The sequence below is a fragment of the Thunnus maccoyii genome, chromosome 15, assembly GCF_910596095.1.
Source record: "Thunnus maccoyii chromosome 15, fThuMac1.1, whole genome shotgun sequence".
In the NCBI taxonomy this organism is placed as follows: Eukaryota; Metazoa; Chordata; class Actinopteri; order Scombriformes; family Scombridae; genus Thunnus; species Thunnus maccoyii.
Window position 1 is genome coordinate 22,012,076 of NC_056547.1, and position 21,912 is coordinate 22,033,987.

Below are 21,912 nucleotides of genomic sequence, written 5' to 3' on the forward strand. Positions count from 1 at the left end.
AATTTGATGTATGGGGTAATAAAATGGTTTTTATAATACCTGAGGCAAACATGTTTTTGTACATGCAAACTCATTTCTTTTGCTACCTTTTTATTGCTCCCTGCTGCCCTTCTCTCATTACAATAACTAAAATAAGCCTTAGCTACAGGGATTTCTGGCAAACACCTTGGATCAGCTGAATTTAATTAGAAATGTCTTAAATATCCCCTAATCTCCATAAATAAGTGCATGTTTTATGGATGCCTTATTCATAATTTATCTTGCCTCCAACTCCAAGGGGGAGGGAGTACAAGTGCTGAGCAATCCTCATCAAGAATTAACAATGCGCTCATCTGATCATGTTACTGACCCTACCCAAAGTTGATTACTTCCCCCGGACGCTGTTTCGTTTCCGCTCGTGTATTGTGTTGAAAACATGAGAACTGAATTGGAGCAGAAATAATAAGGTCACAGGATCTAATGATGACAGGGAAACAAAAGCAGGTGTCATTACATTTTCGGCTATTTTAGGTGTCAAGTACATTAAATCCAATCCATTAAATTCAACATGAAGACATGCTTTGCTTTTTGAATTGTGGGAACAAAATGCAACAGAGCAATCACTTTCTACTGTTTAAAATGACTAAATCATAATCTTCCCAAGCTACTGTTTGCATTACGGATTTGGTAATTACATTAAAATTCTAATGACTGCATCAGAATCTGGATCCATTATCTACAGTAAATAATCAATACAGATAATGGCTATCTTCTGTGAAAAAACTTCTACTTTATTTTCACCAACACAAAAAAAAATTCTAAGATTATTGAAAAAGAAGAAAAGATGATTTTTCTACCTCCCTGGCAGGCTTTGTTCTGAGTATTAGTGAATGCAGTGTGTCATTGTTATGTGATACGCTATGCTAAGGAATAAGAAGCATGTGTGTCTGATGAATACTAGACACTTGACTGTTGTTTACCACCTCCCATGTGGCAAAGAACATTATAATCAGATGTGTAATCACTTAAATAACCTACACTTTTCTCCTTAAAGGATACATAAAGGGGGTAGAAACTGTTAGCTTTTCCTCCGGATGTAAAAATGTTATAAAACCTACATAAAGATCAGCCACTTGAGATCGCCGCTATTAAAATGAGGGGGCAGAGTGCCACTGTCACTATGGCAACGTGGCTTTTCAAACTGTCTTGTTTGCAGAGCTATTTTTCAATTCGGCAGTGAAGTGGGACGTAGCAGTTTGTAGTGGTGCCTCCCTGTCGAGTGCTTATTACCTGACTGAATGAATAGGCCATTGCCATGTCAGAAATGTCACAAAGAGCAAAGCCTGCTGGGTCGGGGCATTGTGTGACAGTAATGAACCTATTCAAAAGTTTCTTGTGATGGTGGAAAAACTCCTATTAGCATGGCTCTTAGGTCTGCACCTCGCTCTGCACCTACTGATGGCTTGTGATGCTGTTAACACTTTCAAGTGAAAACTGGGCTTTGCTTGTGTGAGAAGCAGAAAAATCCTACAAACGCCACCAGACCGCAGTAGCCTTGGTAGTCCAAATGGAATTGTGATGATGATCACGGGGCCCGATGGTAGTGTTTGTTTGTCCTCCTCTCACTGACATAACATCAACGCTCAGATTTTTAAACACACTAATGTCTCGGTAGAGCTACAGAGAAATATTGTATGTTAAGTTCAAATCGAGCTCCAGTACAAATCTACTCATCACTTCTCTTCCTGTCCTCCTCTAAACATACTACAGAACATTTTTTGTGATTGTCTGACCAGCGAGCAGAAGTTGCTTTTCTGGGCCACATATCTTCATCATAGATCGCCTTTCTTTTCAGTCCTGCACAACTCTTGGTCTGGGTATAGCTTGAAGGACGGCAGCGGGGCTGAGCCTGACAGCTCCTCCAAGCAGGTTGAATCCAATGAATGTTGGTAGAATGCTGGCTGCTGCTGGAGGTGGATCTACCTGCATGGCCTTCTCTGACTCTTTTCCTGGTATCTGATCTTCCACAGTGGTCAGACTTTGTTTCAAAACAATAATAAGCATCTTCACTATGAGTCATCTTCCTCTTAACCTTTGGTGTGATGCAACTCTGGGTCTGGCTTCTGCCACTTGAAGTTGGTGGACCTGCAGAGCTTTTTTCTGTCATTATCTGACTGTTCATGCCTTGGTTCAGTGACTGGGACAGGCAGCTCCTCCAAGCAGTGCTAACCTAAAGGTAGTGCTGGAGGTGAATGGACTTGCTTTATCTGCAAAATAATATATAGAAGGTTAACTTATAGAAACAGACAGACATCAAAATGATACAACAGCTTCTAAATTATTAAAATGTCCTTTCCTCCTCTCTAAACTCGACCCTTTTGGAGAGATGAGGGGTTTTGTTCACATCTTCATCATCAACCTTTCTCTTCACCCCTGATCTAATGGAACTCGTGGTCTGGGCACTGTTACAGGGATGTGTGTTGATGTGGGGGGTCCGGCCAAGGCTGCTCCTCATAGCAGGAGAAGGAGGAAGGTTCTGCAGGAAATTGAGTGGACTGCATATTTTAACATGCAGGAGGTCATCAAGAGGGCTGGACTTCCATCTCCTGGTCTGCAACTGGTTCAGTCCCAGTCTCTCTGCAGAACTGTTCTGGTGTCTGAAAAGAGTAAGCCTTGATATCATACAATAAACCTGGACAAGCAAGAATGAAGAAGACATTTCATGATAGAAATGTGAGAAGGATTGTGTTCTTTATTTTTCTTACTGTCAACAAATATCTTGTGCAGAACCAAACCAACAATGAATTGATCCAACTTACAAAGCCTGACAAATCTCATATCTGTGCTGCAGACCTCCGGTTGTGTCCAAAAACTATTAAAAACACGCCAAGGGGCCATATTGTTGCACTGGGTGACATGTTCCTTCACCACAAAGATTACACTCATAGTAGTTTGTCTAGAAACAGCTCCAAAGATGAACAACAGCGATCCCATTTTCACTCCCGGAGAGTAATTCTGTGTAAAGCAAGCACCACTGAGCAATGCACAGGAACATTATGAGATTATGAATGAAGAATGAGAACATCTGTGCTCTTAATGTGTGCAGCAGTCAAACAGAGCTGAAGGGAGCTGCAGAGTATATAGCTTTATCACCAAGAGCCTAACCTATACATAGTTGTCACATCCACTGTGAACATAGAAAACAAACATAATGATTAGTAAAGATAAGAGTTGTGGATTGGACTAGACATGTCACAATATTTTTCAAGTCATGAAAAAAATATTGTTAACATACTTTTTAAGGAAGCATTTGCTATAAATAGATATAAATCTCTCCGTCTTGAATACTGAAAGCTTCCAAAGAAAGATTTTAAGAGCTAACTACTACAGTTTGTAACATTTTCAGCTTAGCTAACACACTGCTGAGCATCAACTGTTCCCTGACATCTCTGTCCTGGAAGTAAAACTGGAAGCAAAGAAAGAAAAAAACAAAAACGCCTCTTCCATTGTTTGGATTAATGCACTGTTTATACTGTTTAAACATCAATGCTATCCATTTGTGTAACTGCCTTTCATTTTCACGCATAGTTAACAGAATGAAAAAGTATCTCTTCGAGTATGTTATAACACCTTCAGTATGAAACAAAATAAAAACATCTCACTCAGCTTCCTCATCAATAGCTCCCTTACCCACTGATTCGACATTCATTACACTAATAATTACACAAATGTGCTAATGAATCAATTTGACAGTCACACATGGGAAGGCTTCTTGTTTCAAGTTGACTGCAATGAGAGAGAGAGAGAGAGAGATAGGGAGGGTAAGAGATAGAGAGAGGAGGAAAGGAAGACTTGATTCTAAGTCTGCTTCAATATTTGTGCATCTCCTTCTGATGAGCCTGCGATATTATTATCCCATCATGCCGCAGAGTGCTGACAGTTCCCCATTAGATATTGTCCTATTGTTATGAGCCAAGGATGGTGGTAATTGGAGATTCACTGTTGACTGTTATCATGGAGCTAAGCTTTTCTTTTGAGCCATTCATTATTTAAGATAATGAGAAGTTTTCTCTTATTCAAAAGACTCACAAGCACATTATCAGTCTGCTTTTTCTCTGCTTCCTTTATTCATTAAACCACTGCATTATTTGGGAAATAAGAAAGGCTGAAGAGATTATTATTATTGCCATTTCTTACCAGAACAAGTTTGCAACTTCAGCATGGTAATGATTGAAAACGGAGAGATATGGCTTACTGCAGAATTTCAGAATGAAAAACAAATTCGATAAAAAAAAAAAAAATGGTTTCTCAAATTCGAGTTGATTATACTGTACCTCCATAATCTTATAGGCTCATGACAACATGAATCCCAGATTAGAGAGCTTGGCCTGAAGACATGCCAGCATGGACTGAGCTCTCTGATATTTATTTGTAATTACAGTGAGTTAGCCTTCCCATGGTGCTCGCGCTGCAGTAAGTAAACCAGCCCCCCTGCTGACAAATTCAACTGACAGAGCAAATATACACTTCCTCTCATCAGTCAATCCCTTCATCCTTGGTCCAATGTCTTCTGGGACAGCAGAGGGGTGGATTTTGCCTGATATTAGCCAAGGCCCAGGCCAGCACACTGGGGAGATTTGCTAGGGTAAACCTCTTGCTTTGATGTCTCCTCGAATATCCCAGCTTGACACAGTAAAACAAGGGATAGCAGGAAATTGAGTGGACTGATCCAAAAGAGATTCTGACCTTGGCATCAACAAACACAGGGAAAGTAATTATGGAAAGATAAAAAAAAAACCCCAAAAAGTCGACAGATTATATTATCATCATATCATTTCTCAAATACAGTTTTTATGCAAAAAAGGTACAAGTGTATGGCGCAGGAAATTATCGATTGCCACAACATACTTTATGTATTGGTTTATCAGTGCTGTTTAAAAACAGATTAGCCTGCTAAAGCTGTAATACCTTAACTTATATTTCCTAAGAAAACACACAGGCTGTCTGAGAGGAATTCAAGTAAACAGTTCATATATAGTAAATTGAGATGGGGACTTGCTTAGTCCCGAATGATCTCTGCAATGAATAGTACGGTCTTGTTTTTCTGTGCAGAGTAATAAGCTCTTATTAAAAAGCAACAAAGGGAACATGGCTGCCGGACACCTGGGTAATTGGAGGAAGCTGTCATCTCAGGCAAGACGGCAGAGTGTATGGCTGTCAGTGTGATGTGTCAGACTGCACAGTTATAAAATTGACAAAGCTAATTGTCGTCTCGCATCTCCAAGCTCAAAGAAACTCCCGAGAACTCTGAAAAGCTTTTCTCCTACATTCTTTTCCTCGGAACTTTCTCTCATTGATATTAAAAAGCCTGAGGGAGACATTTGGGTGGCATAGTAAGAGGAAAGCAGTATAACTGATGTTGACGTTATACTGACTACCGAATAAGGGCTGCAAACTGATCAGAGGATGTACTGAAATTCACAGACGCGATGATGCACATAGAGAATTATCAGTGAGCCAGAGCAACACGCAACTTATACGGCACATTAATTTCCAACCCAGAAACCCAAGAGTGGATCTTTCTCACCACAGCACTCCACTTGATCTTACAAATGACCTCAGATGAGGATAAACTATTATACAGTGCATTTGAGCAGAATCAGATTCTAATCTGATGAGGAGGCAATCACAGAGAGCGCCTTGAGATCAGACGATGGCAGCACGTATGATTTATCTGCCTGGAAATTAAATCAATAGTTTCTTTTTGATCTGCATCGTCACTTGGTGACAAAGTAGAGCAGCCGTTAAGTTAATGCTCTACATTGACTTTGGACACAAACACTGAGGCCCTGAACATTTTTTTTTTTAAAGTCCAGTCTTGGGGACCGAGGGTTAAATGGCTGCTGTGAAGGAACACTCAGGTCAGGGCAACTTGACAAGTTTTGATTAATCACTGTGGGAAACCTGGTTGAGAACAGGAGTGACTAATGACCCATATATGGCTGTTGATTTAATCAATCAAGAAAAGGCTGTAACCTTGCCAATACTTGGGTGAGGCACAGCCACACACTCACACACATACACACACTTATTTGAACGGCAGAAGTCATTCAAATATTATGTGTGATATGGAGTGCTCCTAAGGGATAAAGTACAGAAACGGTCCACCACAGCTTGTTTACATTTACACAGAAAGAAAAGTGCCTGCTTGTGCCCTTAACATAATAAAAATAAATTAAAATACTTTACATGCAAAAATGACCTGTGGGGGAAGAAGAAAATCATTATTGCATGGTATAAAAGATAATAAATAAAGCTCTTATTTTATATTTTAGAAAATATCAGCCGCTTGACAAGGTGTTACCACTTATCCATATCTGTATGAAGAATAAGATTTGTTCTGCCATTACAGCAATGAAAATGACAACTAAGTGCTGTTCTGGAGGCGTGCTTTTATGTCTATACTGTCACAATACGACACATTAAACGATGAAATACAAAGACGCCCAAACTGCTTTTAATGTTGAGATGTCGGGCTCTTAAAATCTATTTTTTTTCTGTCTCCTGCTGTGTTTTGAAAACTTCACATTTTGAGTATCTCAAATGATGACAACAGCACTACCACTAAGATTCTGGGCTCCTTACATATTGCGATGTAACAGTAAAAACAGAAGGCAAAGTACAATTATTAATTGACTTACATATTATATTTGTACTAATTGTTTTAGATTGATCTTTGTTCTGATTAGCTTACAGCTTGGTTTTGTTACAGTCACTATTTTAACATGCACATTAATAATATGACTAAGCCAAAAATGAAGGCAATATCTGATTACTGCACTTGCTATGTAAACACTAAACCAGGTTATCTAATTTAAATGAAGGTTGACATTGGAGCGATATAATCCAATTAACACTTCCATTATGTATCAATACTTCAAATTACTTTGGCATGTATTGTATCTCTGTCTAGTCTGATTTGTTCTCCTGTTAATTGTTTTGCATGCACGAGCTAACGAGTCAGGTCAATCAGTGAACAGGGTGCACAGCAGTGTTTCTGTACACAAACATGAAATTACACCAACACCAGCTAAAAACAAATACCAACAGACTCACACCCTTAATTTTTAAGTGTTTCCTCCAGTTCTACAAGCTGATCCTAAGGTCAAACTCAGTCCAGTTATACCATAATGCTACTTGTTTATTAAATGGAGATGTATCACTAAATTAAAAGTGGTTGCATCACACAAAGTAGTTCTTATGTAGAGATTTGTTGTTGCTACATATTTACATCCACTAACCAGCAGGTGTAAATGTAACTGTTACTAACTGAACCAAATGACTTTATCAAAATCCTGTTTAATAACAATGTAAACTGGGAAGATTTTAAGATATTGTACCTCAGATTTAGTTAAAGATATAAAAACCCCCACCAAAAACTGTTATTTTTGCAAGTTATGCTATTCCTGGTGAGTTCCTGTTTACGTAGTCAATTGCTTTATAGTGAATGGCACCACAGCTGTTTCTTAGCAACTGCTTTTCACATCCCAATACATTTTTAAAGGTGCAGTGTGTTGAATTTAGTGGCATAGAGCGGAACAGACTTGGCAGAAATGGAATATAATATTCATAAATATGTTTTCATTTGTGTACAATCACCTGAAAATAAGAATTGTTATGTTTTTGTTGCCTTAGAATGAGCCCTTTATATCTACATATGGAGCAGGTCCTCTTCCAAAGAGACCGCCATGTTGCACTGCCATATTTCTACAGTAGCCAAGAACGAACAAACCAAACAGTGGCTCTAGAGAGGGCCTTTTGCGTTTTTCGTGAGTTTTGCGGCCACTGTAGGTTGTCCTACACACTGCTAGATGCCAATAAATCCAACACACTGGTCCTTATCCTGTTAATAGAGCAACCTGATATTATAAATTACCATTTTTAAAGCTATCTAGTAATTAGTAAGAACTTGAAGGGCTTTATACACACACTTAGTAATGTAGTAGAGCAGATTTATGAATGGTCTAGCTGATGCAAACTAACCCTGAAATTGTGTTGATGGAAACAATTAAATCTTTACTTTAAATATTTGTTTAATCTGGTTATTCCTGTCAACATACTGAATGTACATTCACCTTTTACATTCAAGAATGTACATTCAAGATTAAATCCAAGAGAGGTGGTGGGATGTCAGCGTACTGTAGGTGTGCAGGTTAACAGTCTCCATTAAGAGAGAATGTCTGACTTCAAACGCATTTGAAAAGTATAATCACAACAAGACTAGGTCAAAACCTAGTATATGGCTGGACCGTATATGGTCAATGTGTGTAATTGTGGCCGATGTGTCACAGGGATAGTCAGTGGTAACGTCTATAATATGAACTTGATATTAAATGTTCATCTGCAATTTTCTGTAGTGGTCCCAGTAATATTTGCTGATAAAATGTACTGAAGTAACATATCACATGACTAAACTACATTTGAGTAAAAATTTTTAAAAAAGTTGAAATGCAGTTACAAGAACAATACTTTCCACTTATATTTGGGATGTTTGATTTGAAAGAGAACTTATTTAAATTCTAACCACTAATGATCTGTCAACTCACCCTGTGCTTTCATCTGTTTCACTCTGCATTGAGTGTTTTGGCAGTGATGGTTATTTTGGGGTGCTTTAACTGTGTGCCCTCCCTCATGCCTCTATGCACCTTTTTTCTACTTCTTTCCCGGTCAATGATTATGGCTGGAAAATGTAAATGAAAGTTTTGACAGTATTTCATCCCGGAGGCTTATCTCCACCCAGTTACTGCAGTTACAGTCAAATCAAGCACACCTGCAGAGCAGCCATCCCACACTAAACGGATATAACAGCTACATGAGTGGCATGTTTTACCTGCAAGACTTGTGTTTTAATGCTGTTGTTCATCATTTGTGATGTGAAAACAGAGAAATAAAAAGCTTGCATCCTGGTATTAGTTCAATTATAAAATCTAAATGCACCGCAGAGCATCTCTCCTGCCAGCTGCTGCCAGCCGGAGAGTTGATCACACTGGACGGTAGAAGAGGAGACGGCAGAGATGCTGGTATGCGTCTGTTTAAACAGGAGTTTAGCCAACTTTGCTGCATTTCACATTGGAGCTGAAAGCATCAGAGAAGGAATGCTGGCATGCTGCTGTCCTCTGCTTCCATCATCCTGTGCTGATCCATTTTGAAAGAGCACAGCCAAAGGGAAAACTCCAACATTCGGCCGGCCAGCCAATGATGAAACTTCATCACTCACTCACTCACAGACAACCATGGTTATGGGGCTGGTCCATGGCCAGTCCAGCCAAAAAAGGTATGCTTGTATACTGTACAGTATGAAGAAATGTTAAACTTCAAATTAATGGGTGGAAGCAGACATCTTGGCCCAGATTTGAGATACCGCACCAGGAACACTGGCTTATTACCATCAGAGGCTAATCAAGCACGATTAGCTAATGGATTGTGAGCTTGAAGCAATAAAGGCATGCATTCAATGAATACCCCGATGGAAAGTAGGTTTTATATTTTATTCCAAAACCTTCAAAATAAGTTTCAAGTTCAAGAAAGTAGAATAAGCTTAGACACAATGCAAAGCATCATATACAGACGGATAAAATACATTTTATATATTGCAGACAAGCCATGGTGGGTCTTACATATGTACAGTATGTATGTAAACTTTTATGTACAATCTTTTTTACATATACAAAAAGCCTTGTTTCTATTTTTCTTTGTATATATTTATATATATATTTATTTATATATATAGATTTTTCATATACTCCCCACTAGCATTTGTACTACAATAATGAAAAAGAAAAACATTTACATATATGTCAATCCATTTTTTCTTTTTATATTACAAATGTATTTTCATAAAAATATATCTCTGTACAAAAAAAAGTTTTTTATTCGTTAACATATTCTCTTTTCTTAGAGACACTTTCCCAGTTTGCTCTCTGTAGTTACACAGTCTGCTTGAGTCCACGTTTGTCCATCTCTTTACAGGTAACCCTTTTGGTGTACAGCAAGACATTGACATTGAATCTTTGCCTTTTACTGTTTTGTTGTCTTGTTGAGGCGTTCAAGGGCCATGTTGATCTCGCTCAGGTGCTATGGGTTGTCATGAGTTTAAGTCTCATTTAGAGCCTAGATGTGAGATCTTCTGGAATGCCATGAAATAATGTAAAAGAAAAAAAAAAAAAAGAAGGAAAAACACGGGACCTTGTAATAACTTTGTTGCCATGATGAACATACAGGAATGTCTCTGGTAATCTTGTAATCTCTGGTAAAGCAGCTCTCTGTAAATATTTTGCTATATTATACTCTAGATAAATTGGACATTCTCTTTTTATTCCAAGGATACTGGCAACACAGATATTTTTTTTTTACTATAACTGCACACAAACAGAGGAGCAGTTGTGGGATTACAGATATTGAACACAGTATAGATAAATTCTGATGCACAATGAAATACAATCAGTAGTTTTTCAGCAATAACTCCAGTGATCTGATGACAACTTGTGGAACCACCAGTCCTTTCGTATCTCCATTTGTAGAATAAAAGCTTTTCAAAATACATCTCCTCTCCCTTTCCCCCATGTTTGAGCCCATTAGACGCACTGAAATGGGCTGAATAGTGAAGGCAAATTGCATGAAATGGGCCTGAAAAACACAGCAGTAAGTGTGGCTTTATCGCAGCCGTCTATATGTGGTGACGGTGAAAGATGGAAGATTACAAATATATATAGTAGTGGATGCAGAATATGTCACATAGCATGACTGATGGATTGCTTGGTTTTTCAACAGCTGTACAATGTGGCCAGTACTGAAAAAGTGAGAGCTCTAGCTGCAGAAGGAAATAGGAAAGCTTTTGGTCTAGTCCCTGACTGTGAGAGAATTCAGTGAACTTGATGGGAACTCAAAGACCATAGCTGTGGTCTGTTTCATTATAGAAGAGATGGTGAGGAGGAGAGAACTCAGAGCTGCGTCTGGCTGATAACGAAAATGAACCTTGGATGAACAGAGTTTCTGTCTTAAAATATGCAAAGAGAACCAGGAAGTAGCCAGCTGCTATCAAGAAAGACTCTTCTAACTCTTATAACACGGCTCCATCCAAAACCCACTGATCTTCGTTTTCATATAACTGTGCTGCACTTTGAGAACTTTCTGGACTAACCCAGATGGGTTAAAAAGAAAATATTTCTATAGATGTAGCGCCCATTAGGTGGAAACTCCCATTCCTGCAAAATAACCAGCATGAAATGAGATTGAGAACTTGAGAATGTCCACATTAAGAAAAAAATTCTTACTGGTGAAACTAAATGAGGCAACACCAAGAAGTGATTGAACAGTTAATCTTAATTTTGTAATTTTGCCTAGTTCTAATTTGGTTGAATTTGGATTATTTTCTTTGGTTGAAAAGGGAAGTTTTTAAACTTTTAGAAACATGCATAATAAAAACAGTCACACAGGCAAGCACATTAATTGCAAGATGTTACTCTTTGCACATCAAAATACAGTACTAATGAGCACATTGCTCATTTGAAAGCAAAAAAAAACAACTGATGGTTGCAGCAACATCCTAACAAACTATGATAACAAGGACTGGACAAACAAGAAAAAAGAGCTCTAATTTCAAATATCTGACATAATAATATTAAAATCCACTAATCTTAGTAAATAAATTATGGTGTTCAGAATTCCTGAACACAAAACTACAGCCACTTGAGCTGAGGTTCATCATATTAGTATCATGGGGTTGTACCAAGGCACTATAATGAACATAAAGTGCTTATTGGAGACTGGAGGAGGTACAAAAACATGGAGAAAATATGAGCCTGGCCCTTTAAAACCACTGCTGAATTCCCTAAGACTGAGCCCTTGTTGGTAAAAACAATCATAGTGTGAGCTTATGCTCATGTATTATGTTTGTCCAAATCTACAGTCTAAATCTATTCAAATAGAATCAGTTCCATCTAGGGAGTGGGGGCATCATATCCTATTGCACCAGCTAATCACATTTGTTTTTTTTTTTACACTCAATGCAGCTTAATAAAGTTTTGTGTAATGTGTGTTAAATGCTGCCATGGGAGGAGTGAATGGACGAGAAAAGACCAAAAGGGGCCTTAACAGAAACTAACTGGAAAGTAATGAAGCTATCCACTCTGCTGAAATATTTGGAGCAATTTCAGAATGAAAATAAATGAAATGCACAATGCAACAGCCGCATAAAACTATGAGAACTGAGTACCAATGCCTTCAAGATAATGCGAGTGTAACTGCTCCTCTCCCCATGAAATCTCCAGGGTAATTCAATTGTTTCCTGTTCCATGAATTTACGACAAGAGCAGGCAAGGGGCAATATTCTATCTGTACTGTCGAGATAAGTGAGAGCTTTAAAAGTAATAAAATTGTAAAAGCAATTACCAACCCACAGCGAAACTGACTGAAGGAACAATACAGTGATTGGTTTCAAAGGCCTGGATTTCTGAAGGAAATTATGTACCATAGTTGATTGTAAAGGCCTTATTAGAAAAACCTGTTGGCATGGAGGTTGATTTTGACTGTGAAAGCCACACCCATCTGAATATTATATATGTATATATATATATATATATATATATGCACTAATGTACCAAAACAAATCCAGGCAAGTCAAATTTTCCTCCAAATTTCCAGCAATATTAACACTAAAAAGAAAAAGGATGCGTACATATTGAATCAAAGGAGTGAGGATGTTTTTGACTGTTTTTTTGGAGTCAAACATTACATAATTGGTGATAATGTTATGATGGATTCACAATTTGATATGGGTTCGACAATGAAGCAAGACTAAATTAAAGCAAATTGCGCGTAATGGCTCAATTTGCTGCGGTGAAATTGGAGCACTATTCACCCCACTCAGCATCCACAGGTTACACAGGTATGGGCATAGTAAGTAGTAAATAGCTGGGAGCAGGGTGTTTGAAATACAGTAGGTTCTTCGGCTCCTCTGCTCCGACACATTTTTACACACACATGAAAAGGGTCACAAAAGCATGGATGTTTTGAATCTTCTCTTCTCATAGGCATGTCATTCACCAGATAAGGTAGAGTCCTGCTGTTACGTCTGAGTGTCAATTTGATGGCGGTTCCCTCCTGTGTCGCACTTTGAAAACAATATTTTCTGTACATCACTCCTCGGCTGCCACATGTTTGAGGAGTTGTAGCATTTGACGCATAAACACTTTTTACCATACTTATCATTTCCAATTTAATGCATGGGAGTAATCACTATACCAGCGACTCCCTTGCTGTCACAGCTCTGAGGAAGCTTTCTGCATTTTCTACATTTTCATGATGAGCGAGGACAAAACAAAGCAACACTACTCTTTTTCAAAGGGATGGAGCTGTCAGAAGTAAACTTGAAGGAAAGACCTGAATGTAATTCAGTGGGAATGAATCATTGACTTATCCATTCTTCAGACTCAAGCGCTTTCAGTTGAACATTTCAAGGGTGTTAGAACATGACCACACTTTGATCTTGTTTTCCTAAAGCCAGGTTTAGGGAGCTCCTATGCATCTTGATAACAGCGAAAAATACAGTATACCACCTTCAAGCCGTTGAAACGTGAAGGTAAATCCAGGGTTAAAAAGAATGTGGAAAGTGGAGAAATTTGACATCAGACTTGCAGTCTTTCCAAAGAGAATGTGCTACTTGTCGCTCTGTAACCTGGTGCTGCGGCTTTGTTCGGATTTTTAGAAATAGAAGGAAAAAGAGAGAGATGTGGTCCCAAGGTGATTGTATATCCATGGAAACATCAATGTTACCATCCATTTATGGACCCGGCCAACGTCTTTTTTTCTCCTCAAGTGCCTCAGAGTGAAAGTAGCAGGAAAGTCGTGACCAAATGCTTGTGTGAAGCAAATGAGATTATTTACTCCTGTTATACATTTTGATATAAGTGTATCTGTTAAGAGAGGTGGATTTGTCTATCCACACTTTCTTGTCAGTATCTTCCAGACACAAAAATGTGAAGTGATTGCACATGAATCACTACAAACGAAGAAAAGATGAAAGTTGGAACTAAAAACTTATACTGCCTCCTGGTTTAGTTTTCACAGTACTTGTTCTACTGTAGGTAGACATGAATTTAATTTATTGGTGTCCAGAGCATCGAGACATCAGACATAAAATGAAACAATATGGAGGGATTTAAACAAATGATCCTGGTTGAATCTTTGGGGGGCTAAAACAGACAGGAGATATTTGGAGTCATTGCAGATGCTGCTACCACAAATGTGTGCAGAATTATACACACACATGCACACACTCTCTCTCTCTCCCACTCACATATACACTCAACCTCACTAAGTGCTTTATTTCAGCAGCCCTCGCTACGCTTTAACCCCTGCTCTGGACACAGCTGCCTCAGCAAGCAGAACTTCATCCCTGCTTCCAAAAAGAAAAAAAAAAAAAAAAAGATGAGTCAAACTTAAAAAATAGTGACAGGATATGTGTCTCCAACATAGCCTTCAAAACTCACTGAATTTTTAATTCATCTTCAGCCAGAGACTTGTGTCCTCAGGAGTAGACGTTTGGAGAATAACAAGGTTCCCAATTACTCATGACAAAAAGCAAGCAGCGTTATAAAAAAAAAAGGAAGAAAAAAAAAAAGCAAATGGAAACCAGAGAGAAGAATGAATCGAAACAGCCCAGACTGTCTCTCTCTCTGACTCACACAGGCCAACGCGGCGCTGTCCACCATACAGTTCACTTGCACAGAGATCTCTGTTAGCTACAGGTCAATATTTTGACTTAAAGTTGACCATAAAATTCCCTTTGGGTTTAGGCGGAGGGCGGTGAGAAAAGTCATCACAGCTTTGCTTCCAGTGTTACTCCTGCCGGCTGCAGTTTCAGGTGGAAGCTTTTCCTCAAAATGTGGAAAATGATAAAGAAACCATGTAAAGTCACAAAAAGCATTTTTGTTGTTGGCATTGGTTACAGTCATTGTCTTCACATGGTTTCTTTTTTTTTTTTTTTTTTTCTTGTCTCCTGCAGGTAAGAGCTTTTGCCACTGGAGATATTTCTTGAATGTATTTCAGCAAATAAAATAATCTTTGTCTTGCCCTCTGCTCAAGGATCTATAGATGTCCTCTGTTGGCAGGCAGGCGAAGATGTGGTGCACTTCTCCTCCCCTAACTGAATCAAGGATGATGCATGGATGTAAAAAGGGACGGGTGTGTAGGAGAAAGGACAAAACGTGGTGAGAGAAGGGCGAGGAAAAGAGGAATCGGAAGAAAATACCGAATCCCGAGAGCAAAAATGAGCAGGTAAAAATATAGTTAAAAGGAGATAAACAAAGAAGAAGAGGTAAGAAATAACCAAAAGAATGGAAATGATAAAGATGAAGGGGATCACAGAGAAGAGAGAAGACACAAGAATTAATGTAATATTTTAAACAGGGTTAAAATTGAAAAAGAAAAAAAAAAAAGTATAAACAAATTAAATGAGAGTCATTAATATGAGAGATACAGATCAAAGGAAACACAGAAGCATGACATATTGTTCTTGGAAAATTCCTGAGGGATGGTATAAAAGGTTTAGTTTTAAACTGGATTCTGAAAATCTGTCTTGTTGCTTCGGCAGTTTTGATGCCTTGGATGTGTGATTAGCTAGCAACAACGTGATAACTTCTTGTTTCTCAACTTTAATAAAAATGTGGATCCGAGGATGCCTAAAGTATCATGTGTCATGTAGCCAGATGGCCTGGTGGTTGTTACCTCTGGAGGAAGCAGTTGCTATACAGCTGTGCACACTGTGCTGACTGTGAACTCTGTCTCGTTGGCCATGATGTCGGTGGGTTGAATGTTGCGGTCATACATTGGGTTCTCGAACGTAGCTCGTCCATTAGTGTTCTCATGGCCCACGTAACCATTGAAGGGGACTTTGGGTCTTCTTCTGAAATGAAACAAGTCAACGTAAACAGTTCAGTTCACATTGGGGATGGACAATCCAGTTTATCCAGCATAAAGCAGAGATATGTGTCATAATATGGATTAGGGCTGCAATGAATAATTATTTTCACTATTGATTAATTTTCTTTTTTTTTTTGATTAATCATAAAATTGCTAAGTCTACAAAATATCCAAAAATTGTAAAAAAAAACAAAACAAAAAAAAAAACTGCCATTCTTAAGGTATCATCTTTAAATTTCTTCCTTTGTCGGTCGAACAATATCACACTCAAAAATACTACATTTGAAATGATACAAAACAGAAAAACATCAGCATATAATTACATGTGAGAGGTTTACTGGAACCAGAAAATGTTTGGCTTTTTGCTCGATAAATGCTTGAACAATTTATTGGCGATCAATATTTTGCTGATTAATTTTCTTTCAATCGACTAATTTAATTGATGGTTTCAACACTTCTATGGATTTGGTCATACTGATTTGTACTGGCACAAAGTCTTTTTTTAACTGTCACATCAGCACTGTGAGCATCACACATGCAAATTGAGGCAGCTCCCTCGCTAGAGAGGCAGACAAGTCTTCTCTATATTACATATGATGATTTTCTCGTATTGAGGTCAACATATGCCTTGACGGATTGAAGAAATCCATATCAAGTTAATGCATTTTGTAGAATGTATGCACATTTATATTCCAAGAGAAATCAAGCAAAAGTAAGATTCATATCTGAGGCGAATTAATAGAAGTAGATTAATCCTTGACTAGAGTGCTTCAAATGCAGATTTTTGTAAATATCAGGACTAAAATAATGCCATAATGTTGCTTGCAGATGATGCAAACATGTAAAATATATCAAATATATAAATCTTACCTATGTTTGTAGAGGTACAGAGCAAAGCCTGCAATGATCATGGCTATAAAAGGCACTAGGATGGCTGCCGCCACTGAACTGCTATTAGGGGGAAAGTAGCCTGGGTTGTCTCTGCCGGGATCTAAGCTCTCTGCAAGAAAGAGAGAACAGTGAGGCTTTACTTTAATATGACTTCAGTACAATATGAATCCAGACATTACAATCTAGTCACATAAACACAGTTAAAAGAAACTATCCTCCCCATCTTCTGCCACAAACTTGTGACAGACGTTTAAGGCAAACAAACTGAAAAACACTGAAATAAAAAGGAAGGGAAGGGCTGCCAGGAATACTTCATTCACGCATAATAGACTGAGCAGACAAGTGACTTTTTAAAGTTTATTTCTATGCTTTATTTTAATCCCCCTCCCCTTATCCCCCGAACGTCAAATTCCATTATCCTAACAATGACTCTTAATTACTGACATCAAAGGCCGACAGCTATTAAGTCATTTCAGATTCATTCTCTAATTCATGGAGGTGTGTGTCTGCAGCAGCAACAGCAGAGGAATGACAGCCCACCTGTTTGCCACAGAATGCCAAAAAAGCTCCAATAAAGAACGAGTGACAAACAAGAAGGAATTCAATTAGCGGGTGCTGCGGTGTTTGCCAATCAACCCCCTGCTGAATGAGCGTGAGCACACAAACAGATGCACAAACACACTCTGCACTTACACCACCGAGTTAAAACAAAACAGGGAAACGTCGACAAATTGGGTAGGATTACTTCCAAGACGTCCAACCCCACCCCCGCAGTCTCACACATCCGTTTGCTCGTACACACTCCAACACATACACATGAATGCCCTGGCACCAGCCCCAGTCCTCTGTATTAATAAGGAGCTGTTTGCTCAATCAGTGTGTTGTGGCTGGGTGGGGTGGTGGCTGGTGGGGGGAGAAAGTTCTACACCTGCTGTTCAGGCTCCTTTCTCATTACTGAGAATTTTCACATCCACTTTCACTGTGTCCACAACTTTCACAGTGCATACAAACACTTAATCTATGTTAATAACACATAACATACCTTCATGTTTAAAGCTATAATATGCAACTATTCTGCATTACAATCTCTAAAAACAATTAGACCTATATTTTGTTGAGTTGTGTACTTACATTATCCCGAATGTTTCCGACAATTTTCAAACCCAGAGAAATCAGTCATTTTAATCAAGGTAACGATGACGTTTCATTTGGTCGCCTGTCAATAGCGTCTCTACCAAAGAGTATACGCCCACAAGATGCATGAGTCAGCGTTGTGGTTGTCTGCTACAATGGCCTCTACCAAAGAGTATACACATACAAGATAATACATTGGCAGCATTGTGGTTGTCCGTCACAATGGTATCTATCAAAGAGTATACGCATACAACATAATAAAACAATGTTGTGGTTGCCTGCCAGAAATTGTCATAAATTGACTTTTATTCAGTTTTAAGTCACATTTTTATGATAAACTTTTTAGATCTTGGTCATTTTTAACTGCATCTTTTAACCAGATGAAGGATTTTAGTCACAGGATGTCTGGATCTTAAGTTATCAGAGAAACAAGCTGAGCAAGCGTTAGCAGCAGCTCGGCCAAAACAGCCCCTACCGGAAGTCCTCTTTCCACCGAACCGCATCGGGGAAACACAGTGGAACCGCTTTACTCACTGTATTAACTGTTTTATTCCCTGTGTATGTTTGTTTTGGAGAGGAGGAGTCCTCTGTGGATAATTCGGCTCGCAGTAAAAATCTACTGAATGTCTGTATGTCTGTGTTAACGTGAAACTGCTTTATCCAGTGTTTTTACCTGTTTTAATCACTGGATCTGTTTGTTTTGGAGAGAAGGAGACCTCTACGGACAATTAGGCTCCCGGTAAAATCATTCTGAGTGATGAACACTAAAGTAATCCTAAGAAGCTGGTTGTTAAACAATGAAGACAACAATTCCCATGATCCCACGCTACTTCACACTGTCACAGTCCGTCTTTTGTTATTGTTTTGACTGAGAGACCGCTAGTCGCAGAAATTACATATTGTATGTTTAATTCAAAATTCCTGCTCATATCTGATCTGTTTTTATACCTACACTGCTGTCCAGTCTGTCTCGCAGCCAATATGGAATCCACTCCATCTAGGCTTTTCATATGAGTACATATTTAATTTAATGTAAATCAGAATGTTCTATAATCGTGAGTGTCCACTCAGGAGTGAGATTAAGTCAAACTTTTGGGGTTTCATATTAAAACTTAAAATTCTGGAAATCTCTCTGTACATCACAGTATTGCTGATTAGCAGATAATGTTTTAAATAGATTAATTAGTTTTCACTGTTTACACATAGCATGTGCTTTTTAACTGGATTGTAACTGTGGGTGGTAGCAGCAAAGTAATGTTGTGAAGACACAGAAGACATCCCGACCTTTTGCAATCCTTAAGTCTTTCCCAAAAGTCTTTTTTTATATATATATATTTGCTCAGCATAAAAATGCACAACATAAAATATGCATGAACACATTCTTTTTTATCTACCACAGGTGATTTCTTCATTTCAGACATGTGAGTATTTGTAGTTGCAGGTGCATGAAACCATGGGGGAAACTGGGGGGAATAAACCTCTCTGACAAACACATTACTGCTTGACTGCAGCAGCCATCCAGACCCATGGAGTCAGGATATAAGGATTTGTTGTATATGAACTGTAGCGAAAATCACAGCGAGGAGGATCACGTGGGTGGGATTTCTAGGTCACAAACTTGAAGCAGAATAATGATAGCTGCAGACAGTTGAAAAAAAATGCTCTGTATCTATGACAGCGTAGCTGAAGATGCTGAAGAAACCAAAGAAAGACACGCAGCAAAGAATGTGTGATATTTACTGGATCACAACTGTGAGATGTGGGGGTTACATGATATGGCAAAGACTCCACAGGCGTCCACACACTACCCACAAACTCCCTAAGGAACAATTACGGAACAAGTATGAGTGTGTATACGGATGCCATCCTCTGACTATTAACCGTGTTTTTTGATCTGTGTTTGTCTCTTTCTGCTGGATTCACAGCCACATTCTCCGGGAGTGTTTTTGCATTTGTAAAAGTAAATAAATGACTAATTCAACACAGCAAATTACATACTGTGAAAGCACTTGAAGCTTAGCTTGAGGGTACTACACATATCTTAAGAGAAAGATTTTGGTGACAGAAATCCAGACAGGAGAAAACACACAGGCATACAGTTCCGCCCGGAGACTGCTCGGTCACAGTGGTTTTTTTATAACCAAGTGGACAGCTCACTCACCCAGTCTCTGGAGACCAAATTGTCCAAAGCCTTTTCCTCTAACAAATCCCTGGTACACAAAGGAGTTGGATGAAGAGATGTAGGACACCTAGGGAGAGAGAGGAATGGAAGACAGACACTTTATGTGTCACATCCACACTTTACAAAGGAACATATCATCAAAGTGTCAGCAGTGGGTGCACGCAGAAAATGAAATATCATGTCAAAGGAGCTGAGAGGGGCTCTTATAGCTGACATTTAATATGATGTTTTTCTGCTCAAGAGCACAAACATAAACAGTCTAAGCTACGCTGCACACATGTTACACGCAAAGGAATACTCATATGTAAATACATGTGTTTTGCACTTTGTGAAACATGCACATAAAACTACATAAAGCAGCACACACATATACTGGGACCTGTTTTTTTTTTTAATTATATGTGGAGTGTGTGTGTGTATTAGAGGTGCCTGAGGTTGGGGGATAATATGGGAGAGAGGAGTGGAGGGGGTCTGTCGAGTCCTGATTACCAGGCAATGATTTAACTGACATTTTAATTAAAGAGAAAACTCTCTGTTGGCCCTCCATCTCCCCAGAGTGACAAGGTTAGTGTGTATGTGTGCTTGTGCATATTTCACAACATGTGTGTGTGTGTGTGTGTGTGTGTGTGTGTGTGTGTTTGTGGGTAGGAGTGTGATGTACCATATTTGCAGTTAAAAAGAGAAGTGTTGTATTGAACCTGACCCTGGGCTTGCACTTACATGTCCGTCTAAAGCCCAGTTGTCTATTTTGAACTTGTTGACAAAGATCTCCACAGGGCCTCTGATCTGGTGGACCTGTAGCAGCAGCTGGGCTTCCTCCCTTTTATATGTACCTACAAAAAAAAAAGAAAAAAAAAAGGTTTACAGTTTACACCTATATACTAGGAATTCAGAAGCTAAATATGATGCATCCCCTGATCATGGCATCTGCTTCTCCCATCATGTTATGTTGACTCTTCTCTCTCTAGCGACCCTGTTTTATTAGCCATGACAGAAAGTCAAGCTACAGTCTTGACTGAGGCTCAAATACAACTATAATTTCAGTAGCAATGCTACTGAGACCGTCGAAGAAGACAAATAAATGCTTTGAGCACATGTGTGCAACATGATTTTTGACTGTGCATCAATAGAATAAACCTTTCATTTTCTTTTGTGAGTCCATGTAGTATTGATGACTCAGTCACTGACAAGTCACTGAACGTTTTTAATAAATGAGATATCAATCTATGTGAATTCTAACTTGTGATAAAGGACGTGAACCCTACACTGGCTAAAATTTAAACAAAACAATGCATCATTTTCTGCTTAGGTCCACACAAGGGAACCAAACTACAGGTATAAACATTTAGACACATTTAAATACATCATAATAATTCATAATAATTAGTTAAGTGAAAATTTTGTGTCCAGATTTGTGCTTAATGTTACATTTTACATTGATGCAGTGTGTTTTTTTTTCATGCAAAAACAACAATCTTCCAAAGGATGACTCAGCAACAGTTATTTCTGAGGAAAGTCTGACAGTTTGTAGCAGTGGAAAATAATTACTACACTGGGATGAAGATTGATAGCACCCAGGTACAGAGGAGTGAACTGTCCAAGCCTTTGCTGATGCAAATTTGCGTCTTAATGATCACAGCTGCGCAGTGATTATGCCACAGGGGAAAAAAATAAAATGTGTGCTGTTCAGTTCCAGCAGTAATGATGTACTCCATACAGCGACCACGTTGAGTTTTTGCTCCCTG

The 21,912-nt window shown here is 38.7% G+C and overlaps 1 protein-coding gene across 7 annotated transcripts in view; it reads right to left on the reverse strand.

Moving 5' to 3' along the window:
- Window positions 1-2,336: 2,336 nt before the first annotated feature.
- Window positions 2,337-21,912, reverse strand: part of csmd2 (CUB and Sushi multiple domains 2) — a 270,946-nt gene continuing 251,370 nt past the window's right edge. For 2 of the 7 annotated variants that reach the window (XM_042436071.1, XM_042436072.1), the window contains exons 67-71: window positions 20,888-21,000; window positions 20,147-20,234; window positions 16,831-16,960; window positions 15,766-15,943; window positions 9,307-15,184 (exon numbers count right to left, since the gene is read on the reverse strand). In XM_042436071.1, coding sequence (XP_042292005.1) covers window positions 15,784-15,943; window positions 16,831-16,960; window positions 20,147-20,234; window positions 20,888-21,000 — 491 coding nt within the window. In that variant the 3' untranslated portion in view covers window positions 9,307-15,184; window positions 15,766-15,783. Of the gene's footprint in view, window positions 2,637-9,305; window positions 15,185-15,765; window positions 15,944-16,830; window positions 16,961-20,146; window positions 20,235-20,887; window positions 21,001-21,912 lie in introns of those variants that run through there. The other 5 variants (XM_042436067.1, XM_042436065.1, XM_042436068.1 and 2 more) reach the window with 5 other exon arrangements.